The sequence below is a fragment of the Pseudorasbora parva genome, chromosome 2 (genome assembly GCF_024679245.1).
Source record: "Pseudorasbora parva isolate DD20220531a chromosome 2, ASM2467924v1, whole genome shotgun sequence".
NCBI lineage: Eukaryota > Metazoa > Chordata > Actinopteri > Cypriniformes > Gobionidae > Pseudorasbora > Pseudorasbora parva.
Genome location: NC_090173.1, coordinates 13,972,289 through 13,987,879, shown reverse-complemented (window position 1 = coordinate 13,987,879; position 15,591 = coordinate 13,972,289). Strand labels below are relative to the sequence as shown.

Sequence of the window (15,591 nt, the reverse complement as noted above, 5' to 3'; positions counted from 1 at the left end):
CATTCACCTTGCGATAGTCCACGCAGAACCTGACCGAGCCGTCGGTTTTAGGAACCAAAACTATCGGGCTCGCCCAGTCACTGTTGGACTCCTCTATTACTCCCATATCAAGCATTGCACCCAATTCTTCCTGAACCACGTTTTTCTTGTGTTCAGGTAATCTATACGGCCGGCTACGAACTACCACGCCCGGCTCGGTCTCGATATGCTGCTGAATCAGGTCGGTACGTCCCGGTAGGGGCGAGAACACGTCGGCAAACTCCGCCTGTAACTTAGATAAATCAGCGAGTTGGAACGGTGAGAGGTGATCTCCACCAGGGGCCAGCGCGACTGATTGTGCTTTGATGCTCGCCTCTGGCCCGAGATCACCCTCTCCCCCGATCACCGTTGCCAACAACACTGATTCAACCTCATTCCATTTTTTAAGGAGATTGAGGTGATAAATTTGACGAGCCCCGTTCCTATCGGACCGTATCACCTCATAATCGAGATCCCCGATTTTTCGTGCGACCTCGAACGGCCCCTGCCACTTTGACATTAATTTGGAGCTTGACGTAGGGAGTAATACAAGCACTTTCTCTCCCAGTGTGAATTTGCGTAGTTTAGTACCCCTGTTATACGACCGGCTCTGGCGGTCCTGGGCTTGCAACATATTCTCCCTGGATAGCCGCCCCAGTGTGTGGAGTTTTGTTCCAAAGTCCAGTACATACTGAATTTCGTTTTTCGCCAAGGACGGTCCCTCCTCCCAAGTCTCTCGCAGGACATCCAGCACCCCCCGAGGCTGGCGTCCGTAGAGAAACTCGAAGGGGGAAAACCCCTTGGAGGCTTGCGGGACCTCCCGCACGGCGAATAAGAGGGGTTCTAACCACTTGTCCCAATTTTTGGCGTCTTCCTGTACGAACTTACGGATCATGGATTTAAGGGTGCGATTTAACCGCTCGACCAAGCCATCCGTTTGTGGGTGATAGACGCTTGTTCGAATGGATTTAATGCCCAATAATCCGTACAGTTCGCGTAATGTACGTGACATAAACGCCGTGCCTTGGTCGGTGAGGATTTCTTTCGGAACCCCCACCCGGGAGATAAGACGAAACAGTGCGTCCGCAACACTCTTTGCCAAAATGTTGCAGAGGGCCACTGCTTCCGGGTATCGTGTTGCGTAGTCCACGATGACTAACGCAAAACGATGCCCGTGTGCGGATCGCTCTAATGGCCCGATGAGGTCCATCCCAATTCTTTCGAAGGGGGCCTGCATTAATGGGAGGGGGCACAATGGCGCTTTTGGAGCGGCCAGTGGATTTACCAACTGACATTCCGGACAAGACGCGCACCACCTGTGCACGTTGTCATGAATACCTGGCCAAAAAAATCGGGTCATGAGGTGATTCAGCGTGGCCGCCTGTCCCAAGTGGCCCGCCATCGGATTGGCATGAGCCGCCCGGAAAAGCATTTCCCGGCGGCTCTTAGGAACTAACAACTGGGTTGTATCCATTTTTGTCTGAGTGTCTTGGGTCACTCGATACAACCGATCTTTTAGTATGGCAAAATAGGGATAGGTGACGGGCAAGGCGGGTTGGAGAGACTGGCCGTCGATGGATCAGACCTGTTGGAAGGCGTGTTTGAGGGTCTCATCCTGTGACTGCTCCAGAGGAAAATCATCGCGGTCCGAGAGAATCAGTCTCTCGACCCCGCTCAGTTCCTCTGGAGCCGTCCCCAGTGGTCCCGTCTCAGTCTCCCCAACCTGCACTCGCGCTGTCCCTATCCGAGCCTTTTTTCCCCAAGTGGCATCCGCACATAACGACCCCAATAAAACCGAAAATGCGGGCCAATTTGTCCCCAAAATTAGCAGATGCCGGAGGTGAGGACTAACCGCCACCTCTACGCTATGCTTTTCTCCCCTAAACTGAATCGTGATTGGGACAACCGGATACTCCACCACATCCCCGTGCACACACCGCACCTTAACCACGCGGCTTGTATCCAATGCCCCCGGCTGCATCAGGCTTTGATGGATCGAGGTTTGGTTACATCCTGAATCCACCAAGGCCTAATATGTACCCCCCTTGATACTCACGGGTATTTGGTACTCTCCTGCCTGATCGGGGGTGGCCTGCGGGACGTCCGGAACCCGGATCATTGTCCCGATGTCCATCATCAGACACCGGTCCACAAAATGATCCGGGTCCCCACAACGCCAACAGGCCAGCCCAGGCCTACCCGCCGCCCCAGTGGCGGGGAGTGGGTTGGACAATGGACGTGGAGAGAGGGAGGGACCGGAAGCATGGTCCCCTCCCGCCCCCATCAGCCCCGCCCCCCTGGGCGGGGCCCTCGAATTCCCGAACTGCCCCGGGCCCATCCCGCCCCGGTCTCGGTGGGGAATACGAGGGGGGCCCGGTGGGCAGGACCTAGGGAGAGGGACAGGGCGAGACAGACAGAGGGAAGAGAGAGAGAAGCAGAGGGGGGAGAGAGAGAGGCAGATGTTAGTGGGGGTTCGCCGACCCCAGGGCACGCCACCATGTGGTCCTCCGCCAGGTTGATGGCCGTCTCCAGTGACGTGGGCCGGTGGCACTGGACACACTCGGCTGTTCGCTTAGGGAGCCGAACGATGAACTGCTCCAGCACCACCAGATCGACAATGTGGTCCACGTCGCTTCCGCCGGCCAATAGCCACTTGCGGCAGGAGTCCCGGAGCTGCTGGGCCATCGCGAAGGGCCGGCCGGTCTCGCCCCAGTCCAGGGAGCGGAAGCGTTGACGGTGCTGCTCTGGCGACTGACCGACCCGCTGGATGATGGCCCTCTTCAGATCTTCGTAGACCAGGAGGTTCGCCACCGGCAGTTGTTGGGCAGCCGCCTGGGCTTCTCCGGTTAGCAGGGGGATGAGTCGCACCGGCCACTGTGCACGGGGCCACCCGCAGGCCTCCGCAGTCCATTGGAACAATTCCAGGAAGGCCTCGGGATCGTCCTGTGGCCCCATCTTGTGCAACGGCACGTGAACCGGTGCGCCGGTCTGCCCGGCGGCCTCGGCGCGAGGCTCCCGGTCGAGCCAGCTCCGGAACCTCTCGCGGTCCTCCTGCTGGCTTTGGACGATCGCCGCAAATCTCCGTTCTTGATCCATCCTAAGGTCCAGCAGTGCCTGATATTGTTCGCGGTGTAGGACCGCGAGGGATGAGATGATCTTTTTTTCATTTGGTTGGTTTTCGATGGTTTTTATTTCATTCTCTTATCTTAAACCGACCTTCTTGATGATGTTTTTAAATTACAGTGAATGTCACAGCTGGTCTTATGGGGTAGATTTTTGGGAAATATGTTGGCTAGTCTCTCCATTTCATGAATCACAGTGTCTGTGTATTGCAAGTTTTTCCTGTCTTCCACCACTGCACTGGATGACTTCCATCGATCACTCGGTCAGTTTCATCTTGGATCTTGACTTTTGGCAGAAATAAATGTATAAATAAATAAAAAAATAAATACAAATATATGGAAATAAATACATAAATAAATATGTAACAAATGTCCACTGGAGGTGTCAGGGGCCGCCCCATACATAACCAAAACATTTGGAGCCGGAGTGGGCTCGTGACCCTGGCATGGCAGGGACGGGCCTGGGAGTGTGGCCGGGCCTGGACCTCGTGGCGTGGGGGGACCTGGACCCTCAGGTGAAGGCATGGGTGGCCATAGCAGTAATGCCAGTTCAAGGGGCCATGGCGGTAACGCCAGTTCAAGGGCGGCGTGGCCTTCGTGGCCTTGATGTGCCCCTTGCCCCCCCAAAAAAATATTGGGGGCTTAAAAGCTTTTATTAGCTTTAATTATTACAAGCTGTGGGCTCTTGTGGGCCGAAGCTGGAGCGGGCTCTTGGAGGACTGGAATGGACTCATGGGCCCATGGGCTGGAGCCTGGACATGGGCTGGAGCTGGAGCAGGCTCATGGGCTGGAGCCTGAATGGGGGCTGGAGCTGGAGCTGGAGCTGGAGCCAGCTCATGGGCTGAAGCCAGAGCGGGCTGAAGCCTGGACGTGGGCTGGAGCCGAAGCGGGCTCATGGCCTGGAGCATGGACAAGGCCTGGAGCTGGCTCGTGGGCTGCTGTGGTACTGTGAGGCTCCTCTTGGGGGAGGCTTGTCCACGGACTCCATGGACATCGCTGTTGCCATAGATATGTATATAAAGATACATATCTATGTACATAGATTATAAATCAGTTGAAATCAGGCTCATAAAAATGTAAGTAAATCACAATTCCTGGCTGCATGTCATTATTGATGGATCACTGAATCTTTGGTAAGTTGTAAGGAACGAGCCCAACCTATAGTTTAAACTGATGATCGTGTGCTCTATACTCGCGGTTTCCTCTATTAACTCCAGTCATGCAGCAGCTCTTCTGCCACTCAGCCCTGGCTGAGGGGGTGTGTTCCGGCGGGTCGGAAGTGACGTCGATGCATACCATCTATACAAAAGGCCTAATGGCAAGACAAGGGGCACCTGTTAACAACCCATAAACCAATGACAACATGAGACAGGAACACATGGGGGCATGGAATCACATGACAATAGACCACATGACGAAACCAGGAAGTGCATGACAAAACATGGCAGTGGCCCTGTCCCAAATGGCACTCTTCATGTGCACTTTCGATCTTGTGGTCGTGCGCATTACCGTTAAGTCCACAAGACCGTAGGGTGTCCCATTTGTCATTATAGCTTAAAGAAGGGTACTTGTGAGCGCCCCCTTTGCGGCTACTATGCGCCCTCAATGCGCACTTCAGCTGAACCTGCAAGGGGCACCTGTTAACAATGATCAACCCATAAACCAATAGCTGTGTCTCATTTCGTTAAATTTCGAAGGCTGCGTCCTCCGGAGGACACGTCCTAAATTAAACTAAGCTGATAACATCACTGTTTTCTCCAGTACGACTGTACAGCCAAATCTAATTTTGTCGCAATATTATCCTGTTTGACACTGTGAAGCTGCTTTGACACAATCGTGATTGTAAAAGCGCTATATAAATAAAGTTGATTGATTGATTGATAGGATGCAGTATACGGAGTGTCCTCAATCAGAATTAAACGAGACGTCCTTCGTAGGACACACAGGCAGGAATTATCATGTTGCTATGCCAACAAGTTCAGCCTCGTTGCGCTCTCACGGCAGTTATATGAATGAAAATTATTTATAACTTGAAAATGACTATGAAATGTTTCTTGTCTTGACAGCAATGTACTGTTCTAAACGTTTAAAATGCACTAAACAGTTGTAATCCTGTTTACCACAACTATCTGTTTGAGGTAATAGACCTTAAAAAAACAACAAAAAAGCTTGAACTACTTAATTTAAACACCACACCTACGCTTGCATGTATATCTGGCAGTGGTGCCGTTTTTTCATATATTTAAAAAAAAAAGATGGTTGTTAACGGAGACGCAAAGAATTGTGGGTTATCTCCAGCCGTGAAGGCTACACCTCATGCACACTCCGAATAACTGTAAAAGAAGGACGCATTTGAAGGTCGCATTTGGAGAGTCCTACTCACTTTTTTATAATGAGACGGCCTTATGACGTATGCACCCTTCGAATGCGACCTCCGGAGGACGCAGCCTTCTGAAATGAGACACAGCTAATGACAACATGAGACAGGAACACATGGGGGCATGGCATCACATGACAATAGACCACATGATGAAACCAGGTAGTGCATGACAAAACATGGCAGTGGCCCGGTCCCAAATAGCACACTTCATGTGCACTTTCGGACTTGTGGTCGTGCGCCCTCAATGCACACTTCAGCTGAACCTGCAAGTTTGCGAGCTACGCAGAGGACTTCTTCCCGGCAGTCAAAGCGGCATTACGTTTGGACTCAGAGGAAGACCACGAGGGTTTAGGGTGCCATGAAAACCTTAAAACATGAAAACCGTAAAACATGAAACATGAACCCAACACCAAAACACCCTGTGACAAATATGGAAATAAATGTATATATCTTTTTTTTTTTTTTTTTTTGCTTTTCTATATTTATTTATTTATTTACATTAAAGTACATAAATATTTAAACAAATACTAAGTATTTTATGTCTCGCACTGAAAAAAAAAAAAAAGTGAGGTTAAGTTGCTGGCATCTTTTCAGACATCAGAGTTAATGGATTACAGTGAACAACCAAAACAATTGTTAGCTGGCTAGTACTAAAAAGTCTAACTAGTAACAAGCAAGCTGAAATTGTATTAATTTTGTAACTAAGCCTGGAGGAACTTATTTTTGCATAAAGGCTTTTCTGCTTTACCTGATGGCTCCTCCTGCTACTTGCAAAGTACTTAAGAACAAAACTATACGACCCATAGCAAACCTAATGACTGATCTCTGATAGCTGTGGAGAGATCTCTGACTCTGACTATGGCTTTAATGGAATCAATTCTCATGCATGTGTCCACCACAGGAGCTTTACTTGCTGCTTTGCTGTTGTTTTTGGTTGTCTATCTATTCTCCATCAGCTCCAGCTCTCTAGGAGATCCTCCAGGACCCAAACCACTGCCACTGCTGGGGAACCTGCTCATGTTTGACTTAAAGAAAACCTACATGAGCCTCTGGAAGGTGAGCTCTTTAACAAACAATTAAAATCAGATGATTAGCGACCTCACAGTAGAAGTAAAAAGGCATTCTCATTTCTAATTTTTTGAGAAGGACCTGTATACTTTGTTTTTTTTTTGTTTTTTTGCATATTTTGCACATTCTATACAATTTTTTTTTATTAAACAAAAACTACAACTATTAAAAGAGTAAAATAATAGCCAAGTTATTTTTATTTATGCATTACGTTTTGTTTTAATATAATGCAAATATATGCATGTTTAAGAGTTGAATAATTTATGTGGATTATACTTGTAGTATAACATAAGCATTAAACACGTTCGACGTACCTCTCTGTTCCCTCCTTCAGGGAACGTGGGTTACATATGTAACCAAGACGTTATTTACACTGAATAATGAATAACGAGTTTAAACAAATGTAATTAAAATGAAAATAATGATAGATGGATATTCATGCTTGTTGTAAACAGCTTAAAATATTATGTGAATGTTTGATAACAGGTATTGGACTTATTATATTTTGATGTGGACAACATTGATGAAGAGTTTGATGCATCTGCAAAGCATTGACAGACTTTTACAGCTTTTCTTGATCTTTTCTCTCTTGCAGCTGTCAAAAAAATATGGTTCAGTTTACACGGTGCACTTGGGCCCCAAAAAAGTGGTAATATTATCAGGATACAAGACCGTCAAACAGGCACTGGTGAACCTTTCAGAGGAGTTTGGAGACAGAGATATTACCCCCATATTCCATGATTTCAACCAGGGATATGGTAATTGTTTTACATATTTTGTCGTCAAGTTTAGTCAAGTTTTATTTATAGAGCACAAATTTACCACAACCAAAGTTGATCCACAGTGCTTCACAACAGGGGTTTTCAAATCATTCCTGGAGCCTCCCCCGCACTGCACATTTTGGATATCTCCCTTATTGGACACACCCAGTTCAGGTCATGGAGTACTAAACTAATCAGCTGATGAGTTAATACAGCTGTGTTAAATAAGACACTTGTCCAACATATGCAGCCCACTAAGAAATGCATCTCAATAGATATGTTTACTTGCACTACTTTTGTAATGATTTGAAAACCCCTGCTTTACAATACCAACAGTAGATTAAAAATACAAACAAAATAAAGAGATCAAGTATCAAAATCAATCAAAATGTATACGCATTCATACATACATAACATAGAACACCAGCTAAAATAAAAGTACATACACAGCATCACTCGGACATGAGAGAGTAAACTAAGTCGGTAACAAAGGTTGCAATAAGGTTGTATTAGTTGACACTAGTTTGTTTGTTTGTTTGTTTGTTTGTTTATTAAGATCCCCATTAGCTCCTGACAAACCAGTTGCTATTCTTTCTGGGGTTTCCTCAAATTCATCGCAGTATATATATATATATATATATATATATATATATATATATATATATATATATATATATATATATATATATATATATATATATATATCTGCACAACATAAACACACACGCAAACACACACACACACACACACACGATACACAACAGTACACAACATTTGATAATTTCTGCAAATAGGAAGCAAACCTTTTGTGTTACTGCTTTGTCGTGTTGCATAATTATGAGTATCTGAGAAAAAAAGTCATTTTGTAATGAATTGTTTCCGGAATTTAGGTTATAATGACATTATAGTTACAGTTAATGCATTGGTTAACATGAACTAACCATGAACAACTGCGTGGTTGTTCAGCATTCTGTTCAGCATTAGTTAATATTTCTTAACATTAAGTCACACATTTGTTACTGTATCTATTCACATTAACAGTGCAATTAGTTAACATTAGTTAATGTAACTAATTGCATTAACAAATGCAAATTGTTAATTTTTAACAAATATTAACTTTTTACATTAGTTTATGTAGCAGTTGACACACACGAATGACGAACATTTCTAACTCACCATCTGACTCTAAAAGTAAAAATGTGTTTGTGTAGCTTATCAGCATTATTATACAAAGCATGTATTAATGGTTTTTGAAAACCTTATTATCAAGTGTACACTATTTCAACAATAACTAATGTGGTCAGGTAATTGTGAAATAGTGTAAACTTAACAATAAGGTTCAATAAGGTTCTCAAAAACCACTAATACATTTAATAAATCATTTGTTAATGGTAAGTCATTATAATAAAGAGTCTACAAATGTTAGTTACACATCAGGTAATGTTGAAGTTAACAACCTATCTGTTTATGTTCAGATGGTTTCCACTGTATAATTGTTTACCGACAGTCCCAAATCAATGGCTTATTAAATAATGTTAATAAGCTACACAAAAGCAAATGGTCAAATGACCTTAGAGTCAAATGGTGAGTTAAAAATGTTCATCCTTAGTGTGTGTTAACTGCTACTACTAATTTGCTAATGTAAATATGTACAGTAAAATAAAGCTACAGGCATTGTTCATGGTTAGTTCATGTTAACTAATGCATTAACTGATGTTAACTAATTCCACTGTTAATGTGAATTGATGCATTAAAATATATGAAAATATGTGACAAGATTAACTCATGCTGAAATGAGGTAAGTTCATGGTTAGTTCATGTTAAAGGGTTAGTTCACCCAAAAATGAAAATTATTTCATTAATTACTCACCCTCATGTCGTTGGACACCCGTAAGACCTTCGTTCATCTTCAGAACACAAATGAAGATATTTTTGTTGAAAGCTGACGGCTGAGAAAGGCTTCAGAAAGGCCTCCATTGGCATTCAGGACATTCCCACTAACAAGACCCATAAAAGGCACTAAAGACTTCTTTACAAAGTCCATCTCACTACAGTGGCTGTACATTAATGTTACAATGCGACGAAAATAGTTATTGTGTGCACAAAAATCAAAATAACGACTTTATCCACTAAGTTATTGAAGTGAACTCGACGCATACGCGAGAATATGACGCAGCTCCACCATTCGAATACATGACCCAGAGTAGGAGGAGCTCCGGTTTCGCGTGAGTTCACGTCCAAGACATACACGGAAGACAATAAATTGGTGGATAAAGTCATTATTTTGATTTTTTTTTTGCGCACAAAAACTGTTCTCGCCGCTTGGTAAAATTATTGTAAAGCCACTGTAGTGAGATGGACTTTGTAAAGACGTCTTTAGTGCCTTTTATGGGTCTTGTGAGTGGGTCAGTGGAAATGTACTGAATGCCAATGGGGGCCTTTCTGAAGCCTTTCTCAGCCATCAGCTTTCAACAAAAATATCTTTATTTGTGTTCCAAAGATGAACGAAGGTGTTATGGGTGTCCAACAAAATGAGGGTGAGTAATCAATGAAATAATTTTCATTTTTGGTTGAACTAACCCTTTAACTAATGCATTAACAAATATTAACTAATGCTGAACAGAGCATTAGAACAGAGATGTTGTCCATGGTTAGTTCATGTTAACTAATTCATTAACTAATGTTAACTAACGCAACCTTATTGTAAAGTGTTACCAATGAGGGTATAAACTGGACTTAAAAGCATCTACTGATAGAGAGGTCCTGATGTTCAAAGGTAAACTTTGACTACAGAGACAGCTCCATCGCATCTTTTTTTACAACGGGAATGAGGGATTTAGAGGCTATGTATGGTGTAATAAGAACACACAAATATAATCCAGGGCCGAAGTGTGCAGTGCCATTTATGTGAAATCAAGGATTTTAAAGTCGACTCTTGATTGTAATGGTAGCCAACGAAAAGAGACAAGGACAAGGGCGATAACTGTTAAAAACCTGGCTGCTGAATTTTGGACCATCTGTAACTGAGACAGCATAGATTGAGCTAGGCCAATGTACAGAAAGATAAAGTAATCCAATCTAGAGGAACTTTTATTTTTTGTAGATGTAAAGAGAATTGTCTTGTATATAGTTGCAAATCATTATTCTAGTTAGAAATGTGAGGTCCACATTTGAGTAATGGATACATTATTCCTCTATAGGGATTCTGTTTTCCAATGGTGAAAACTGGAGAGAAATGAGACGCTTTGCTCTCTCGAACCTGCGAGATTTTGGAATGGGCAAGAAAAGAAGTGAAGAGATTATCATTGAAGAAACACAACATTTAAAAGAGGAATTTGAGAAGTTTGAAGGTAAGATTGTAAACCACAAGGACAAGATAATAATGTGACTGAAACTCAGAGCCGGCCAAGCCACTAAGCGACCTTTGCAATTGCAATGGGCCCCGTGGCCAGCAGAGGGCCCCCTAGAGTCACTGCTAACTAGTGGGTGAAAAAAAATCATCAAAAGTAACATAAAATAAATAAAAAGAAATGGGCCTACAGCGCTCATTATCAGGCATCATGATAAGCACAGTTGTTATTAATTTAGCTCTTTATTATGGCGAGTTCCCCACTAATCTTGACCCTGACTGACCCGATGATGTCACTCGTCACCTGGGCAGTGTCTGTCAGACTGTCAGTCAGTCAGTGACTCCGACGTCGACGATGTCTGACAATAAACAAAAATATCTTTCTGGCCATGAAAAAAGACAAAAGAAGAGGCTGGAAGATGAAAAGAAGCAAGAAGATAAAGGTACGTCTTATATTAACATTAGCTTAAATCGTGCTTGTATTGCCTTTTATTATGCTACAGTTGTTTACGTAAGTGTCAGGATAATATATACCGAGGCGGATGTTATAGCGAATAACAACCGCCACACAGATTATCCCGCTTATTACATGGATACTACCAAATAAATAAATAATTTGAATCAAAATACTGATTTAAAAAGGAGTTTATTGATTTAAAACCGATATATTGCTAGGTCTGTCGCGATAGTCAATAAATCAATTAATCGCACGATAAAAAGAAAATGTGCTGGATATTTTTTCAGGCCGCAATCATTTCCATTTGCATGCTTGTGTGGTGTCCATGTCTCTCTCGCTGACTGCGCGTATGCCTCGTTTATACTCGATGCTCAGACTGAGGCGTGATGAGACATCAGATGAGATGGAGCTCATGGCTTTTCAGTTGCAGAGCCGCATGCAAATGTAAAAAAATTGACGTGCAAACCGCCAAGCGAAATGGGGTCTCGCGCACTCCGTGTTGACGTCATTTTTGCCGCGCGCGCCCTGATGCTCGTACGTACGCAAGCATCGAGTATAAGCAAGGCTTAATAAAGTTACACTGAAGTTGGCCGTTTGATAAATACAACTTAATTTTTCAGTTCAATCTCTGTGTGCTAAAAAGGCACAAGTTCCTGTAGAGATAGCAATAAACATTTTCCTTTTTTTTGGCAAATAAATGAAAAGCAGGTCATCAATGTCTTCTTAAAGATAATTAAAACATAATTTAATAGACTATTTTTTTTTTTAATCAAAAAACAGATATAATATTTACAGTATAGTTATAAGGTAGTCATTGCTTTTTTTAGGCCTTACTTAAAACGGTCAAAGGGGCCTCCAACCAAATTTTGCTTAGGGCCCCCAAAGGTCTAGGGCCGGCTCTGCTGAAACTGATTTAAGTATTAACATCTTGTTCACCCATGTGCAGGAAAACCATTTGATACAACTCTGTCAGTTGCCATGGCTGTTTCAAACGTCATCTCAGCCATTGCCTTCGGCACCAGATATGAGTACACCAACATTAAGTTACATCACATGATCAAACGAGCTTATGAAAATATGAAGATGACTGGATCAGCTTCCATTCAGGTACTCAGACATTGCTGTACAATCCACCAATAATTCATAGAAGGATTGATATTTTTTTGATTATTCAAAACACAATAAATATGTATTATTTTTAATGCATGATTTTGAGTGTTAGTCATGCTGTATGTACAGTGTTCAATTATTACATTATGATTATTTACAATTCTGCTTGTTTGCAGCTCTACAACATGTTTCCCTGGCTTCGTCCTTTTGTGCCAAATCATAAACGTATCGTGAATAACTTCAGAGAAACAGTCAAACAAAGTGAGGAAGTAATAAATGGTCTGAAGAAGACTCTGAACCCTCAGGAGCCCAGAGGAATCGCTGACTGTTTCCTGATACGACAGCAGAAGGACGAGGTACTGTTTATAGTTTTAAATCAAATGGCAATAACCTTTTTAATATTCTGACATCTTAAATATTTTGGCTTTCATTGTCATGGTTTCTGCAGGAATCTGGCAAAACAGATTCTTTGTACCATTCAATGAATTTACATTACACAATCAACAACCTGTTTGCTGCTGGCACTGACACTACGGCCACAACACTTCGCTGGAGTCTTCTGCTCATGGCCAGATATCCTGAAATACAAGGTATGGCTGCAAATGCCCATCTGAAAGCATATCAATGCAACAACTTTAATTTCACAAATAATTACAAAAAAATGGCTATAAAAAAAACATGTAATTGAACATAACTTTTTTAAGTTCAAGGAAAGTGTAACGATGTTCGTAGATGGGAAGGAAGGAGGCGGGAACCGGCGAACGCTTCAAAACTTTAATTTAAAATAAATAAACAAAACAAAAGTAAAACCGCGGGCAGCCCCTCACGGACGACTGCCCACACAAACATAATAAAACTTAAACAAAACTCAACATAAAATCCAGGCCTGGTCCTCTCTCATCTTCCGCTGCCCTTGCTCCTTCTTTTATGCTCCCGTCACATGGCTGTGAGACGAGACCGTTGTGTCATGCAGCTGGCACTCATTAACACTCATCACCGGCCTGCTCTCGCGGTCCCTCGCCCCGCTGCTGGTCACACCACATACCCCCATCGCCCCTCGCAGGCCGGGGGGTACTCCCGAGACTGCGCTTTGGACGCTTGGTGGACAGCTCGATCCTCCTCCGCCGGTGGTGACTCCTCCTTCTGAGGGACCCGGCAGCGAGCCTCGCGCTCTCTGCTCCTCCCCTATCAGGCAGACGGCAGCAGGCTCCGGCGCACGGCAAGAACGGCGACTCCTCCGTTCCCTCTCGGACGGCAGCCACCCCAACTCGACCCAGGGGCACGGCAGCGAGGTCTCTGTCCCACCTTCCTCGCTCCAGCACCATCGCCTCGGGCAGCCCTCGCGCTCCTCATTCATCCGCGCTGCCCGACCTCCTCAGCACCGCGATCCCCCTCAGTAGCGAGGGCTCTTCGACAGCATGTCCCTCCTTCCTCCTGGGTTTTGGCACCAGTGTAACGATGTTCGTAGATGGGAAGGAAGGAGGCAGGAACCGGCGAATGTTTCAAAACTTTTTTTTAGGCTGCCCGCAAATACCCACAAAATAAAACATGGGCAGCCCCTCACAGACGACTGCCCACACAAACATAATAAAACTTTAAACAAAACTCAACATAAAATCCAGGCCTGGTCCTCTCTCGTCTTCCGCTGTCCTTGCTCCTCCTTTTATGCTCCCGTCACATGGCCGCGAGACGAGACCGGTGTGTCATGCAGCTGGTACTCATTAACACTCATCACCGGCCTGCTCTCGCGGTCCCTCGCCCCGCTGCTTGTCACACCACAGACAGAAATAAAGAATACTCCCATAATCTTTTTTTATTTTTTATTTCCTACCTCCCTAGCCACTAGAATTATTGTGCTATTTTTTTTTAAATCATTAATTGTCATAAATCAATTATATGAATTGCACAAGTCTGAAAATATAATTATTAACCATGAAAAGTGTCAACCACAGTCAAGTATTCAGTAATGCTGTATACTTACATACTGTGGACTTTCTTGTGAATTTAACTAAGATGAGGTCCAAGGCGAGATTGAGCGAGTGATCGGTGGACGTCAGCCAGTGGCAGAAGACAGAAAGAACTTACCATACACAGACGCTGTGATCCATGAAACACAGAGATTTGCAAACATAATACCCCTTGGTGCCCCCCATCAGACCACCTGTGACGTTCACCTGAACGGATACCTCATCAAGAAGGTCTGGCTCCAATAAGAGCATGCTGTGTTCTTGATTATGTGTTTTCACCATTTACCATTGATCAGTTGTGTTTTGTGCAGGGAACCAGTGTGTTTGCACTACTGGTATCTGTATTGAAGGATGAAAATGAGTGGGAAACTCCTGACAGCTTCAACCCAAGACACTTCCTAAATAAGCAGGGACAGTTTGTTAAAAATGACGCCTTCATGCCCTTCTCTGCAGGTGCAGTGGACTTCTAAATCACCAATTATATTATGCCATCAGATGTGATTTTTGTTAATACTCTCCTTATGTTTTTTTTTTTTTTCAGGCCGCAGGGTTTGTCCTGGAGAGAGTTTGGCCAGGATGGAGCTCTTCCTGTTCTTCACTTCCCTCCTTCAGCATTTCCGCTTCACTCCTCCTCCTGGAGTGTCTGAAGATGATCTGGATCTCACTCCAGTCGTGGGCTTCACCTTGAACCCGAAACCATACAAACTGTGTGCAGTAAAGCGGTCTTAAAGTTATATACAATGTAAAATATTACCTTTTATTGGACTGACACGGCCATTTAATGTGTGTGTGTGTGTGTGTGTGTTGCATGTATTATCTTTGGTTTCTATTGTAAATAGCTTAGTTCCTTTGCTAATCTTATGTAAGAAAAATATATAAGAATTTAAATATGTAAATGTATTTTTCACATTAAAATAATTAGAATCAAATGTTGCTATTATAGTTTAAACCCAAGGAAAAAGTTAAAACTTAAATTGCTCCTATGGAAGCACTTTGGAAATAGTTGTATGCAGATGGGTAAATATGAGTGTACGGTCAATCTGTTAGCCCAAAGACGGACTCTAATGGCCGTGTGGAAGTGTAACCCAGATTGATTACAAATAAGAATTAAGAAAGGAAAAATATAGTAAGCCAGAGATGTTACTAAAAAGAAGAGACAAGTAAAATAACTGCATTTGGAAATGCAGAGTTAAAACTTTTATTTTATATAAAAAGTGTTTTTCTTTTTGCTGTTATTTTTCTTATATTGTGAATGCAACATGTATACTGTATTTGAGTGTTGTGTTCCCTTTAAGAGAGTGTCGACTTATCAGGCAAAGGGAACACAAAGGATGACGTCACCAGCACGCGGGGAAGGAG

General features: G+C 43.5%; 1 protein-coding gene across 1 annotated transcript; it reads left to right on the top strand.

The window, feature by feature from the left end:
* Positions 1–6,321: 6,321 nt before the first annotated feature.
* LOC137092263 (cytochrome P450 2K6-like) lies at positions 6,322–15,001 on the top strand. The gene is made up of 9 exons (XM_067456535.1): positions 6,322–6,576; positions 7,184–7,346; positions 10,550–10,699; positions 12,102–12,262; positions 12,442–12,621; positions 12,714–12,855; positions 14,279–14,463; positions 14,544–14,685; positions 14,774–15,001. The coding sequence occupies exons 1-9, from the start codon at positions 6,379–6,381 to the stop codon at positions 14,959–14,961; spliced, it is 1,509 nt and encodes a 502-aa protein (XP_067312636.1). The 5' UTR covers positions 6,322–6,378; the 3' UTR covers positions 14,962–15,001.
* Positions 15,002–15,591: the final 590 nt, after the last annotated feature.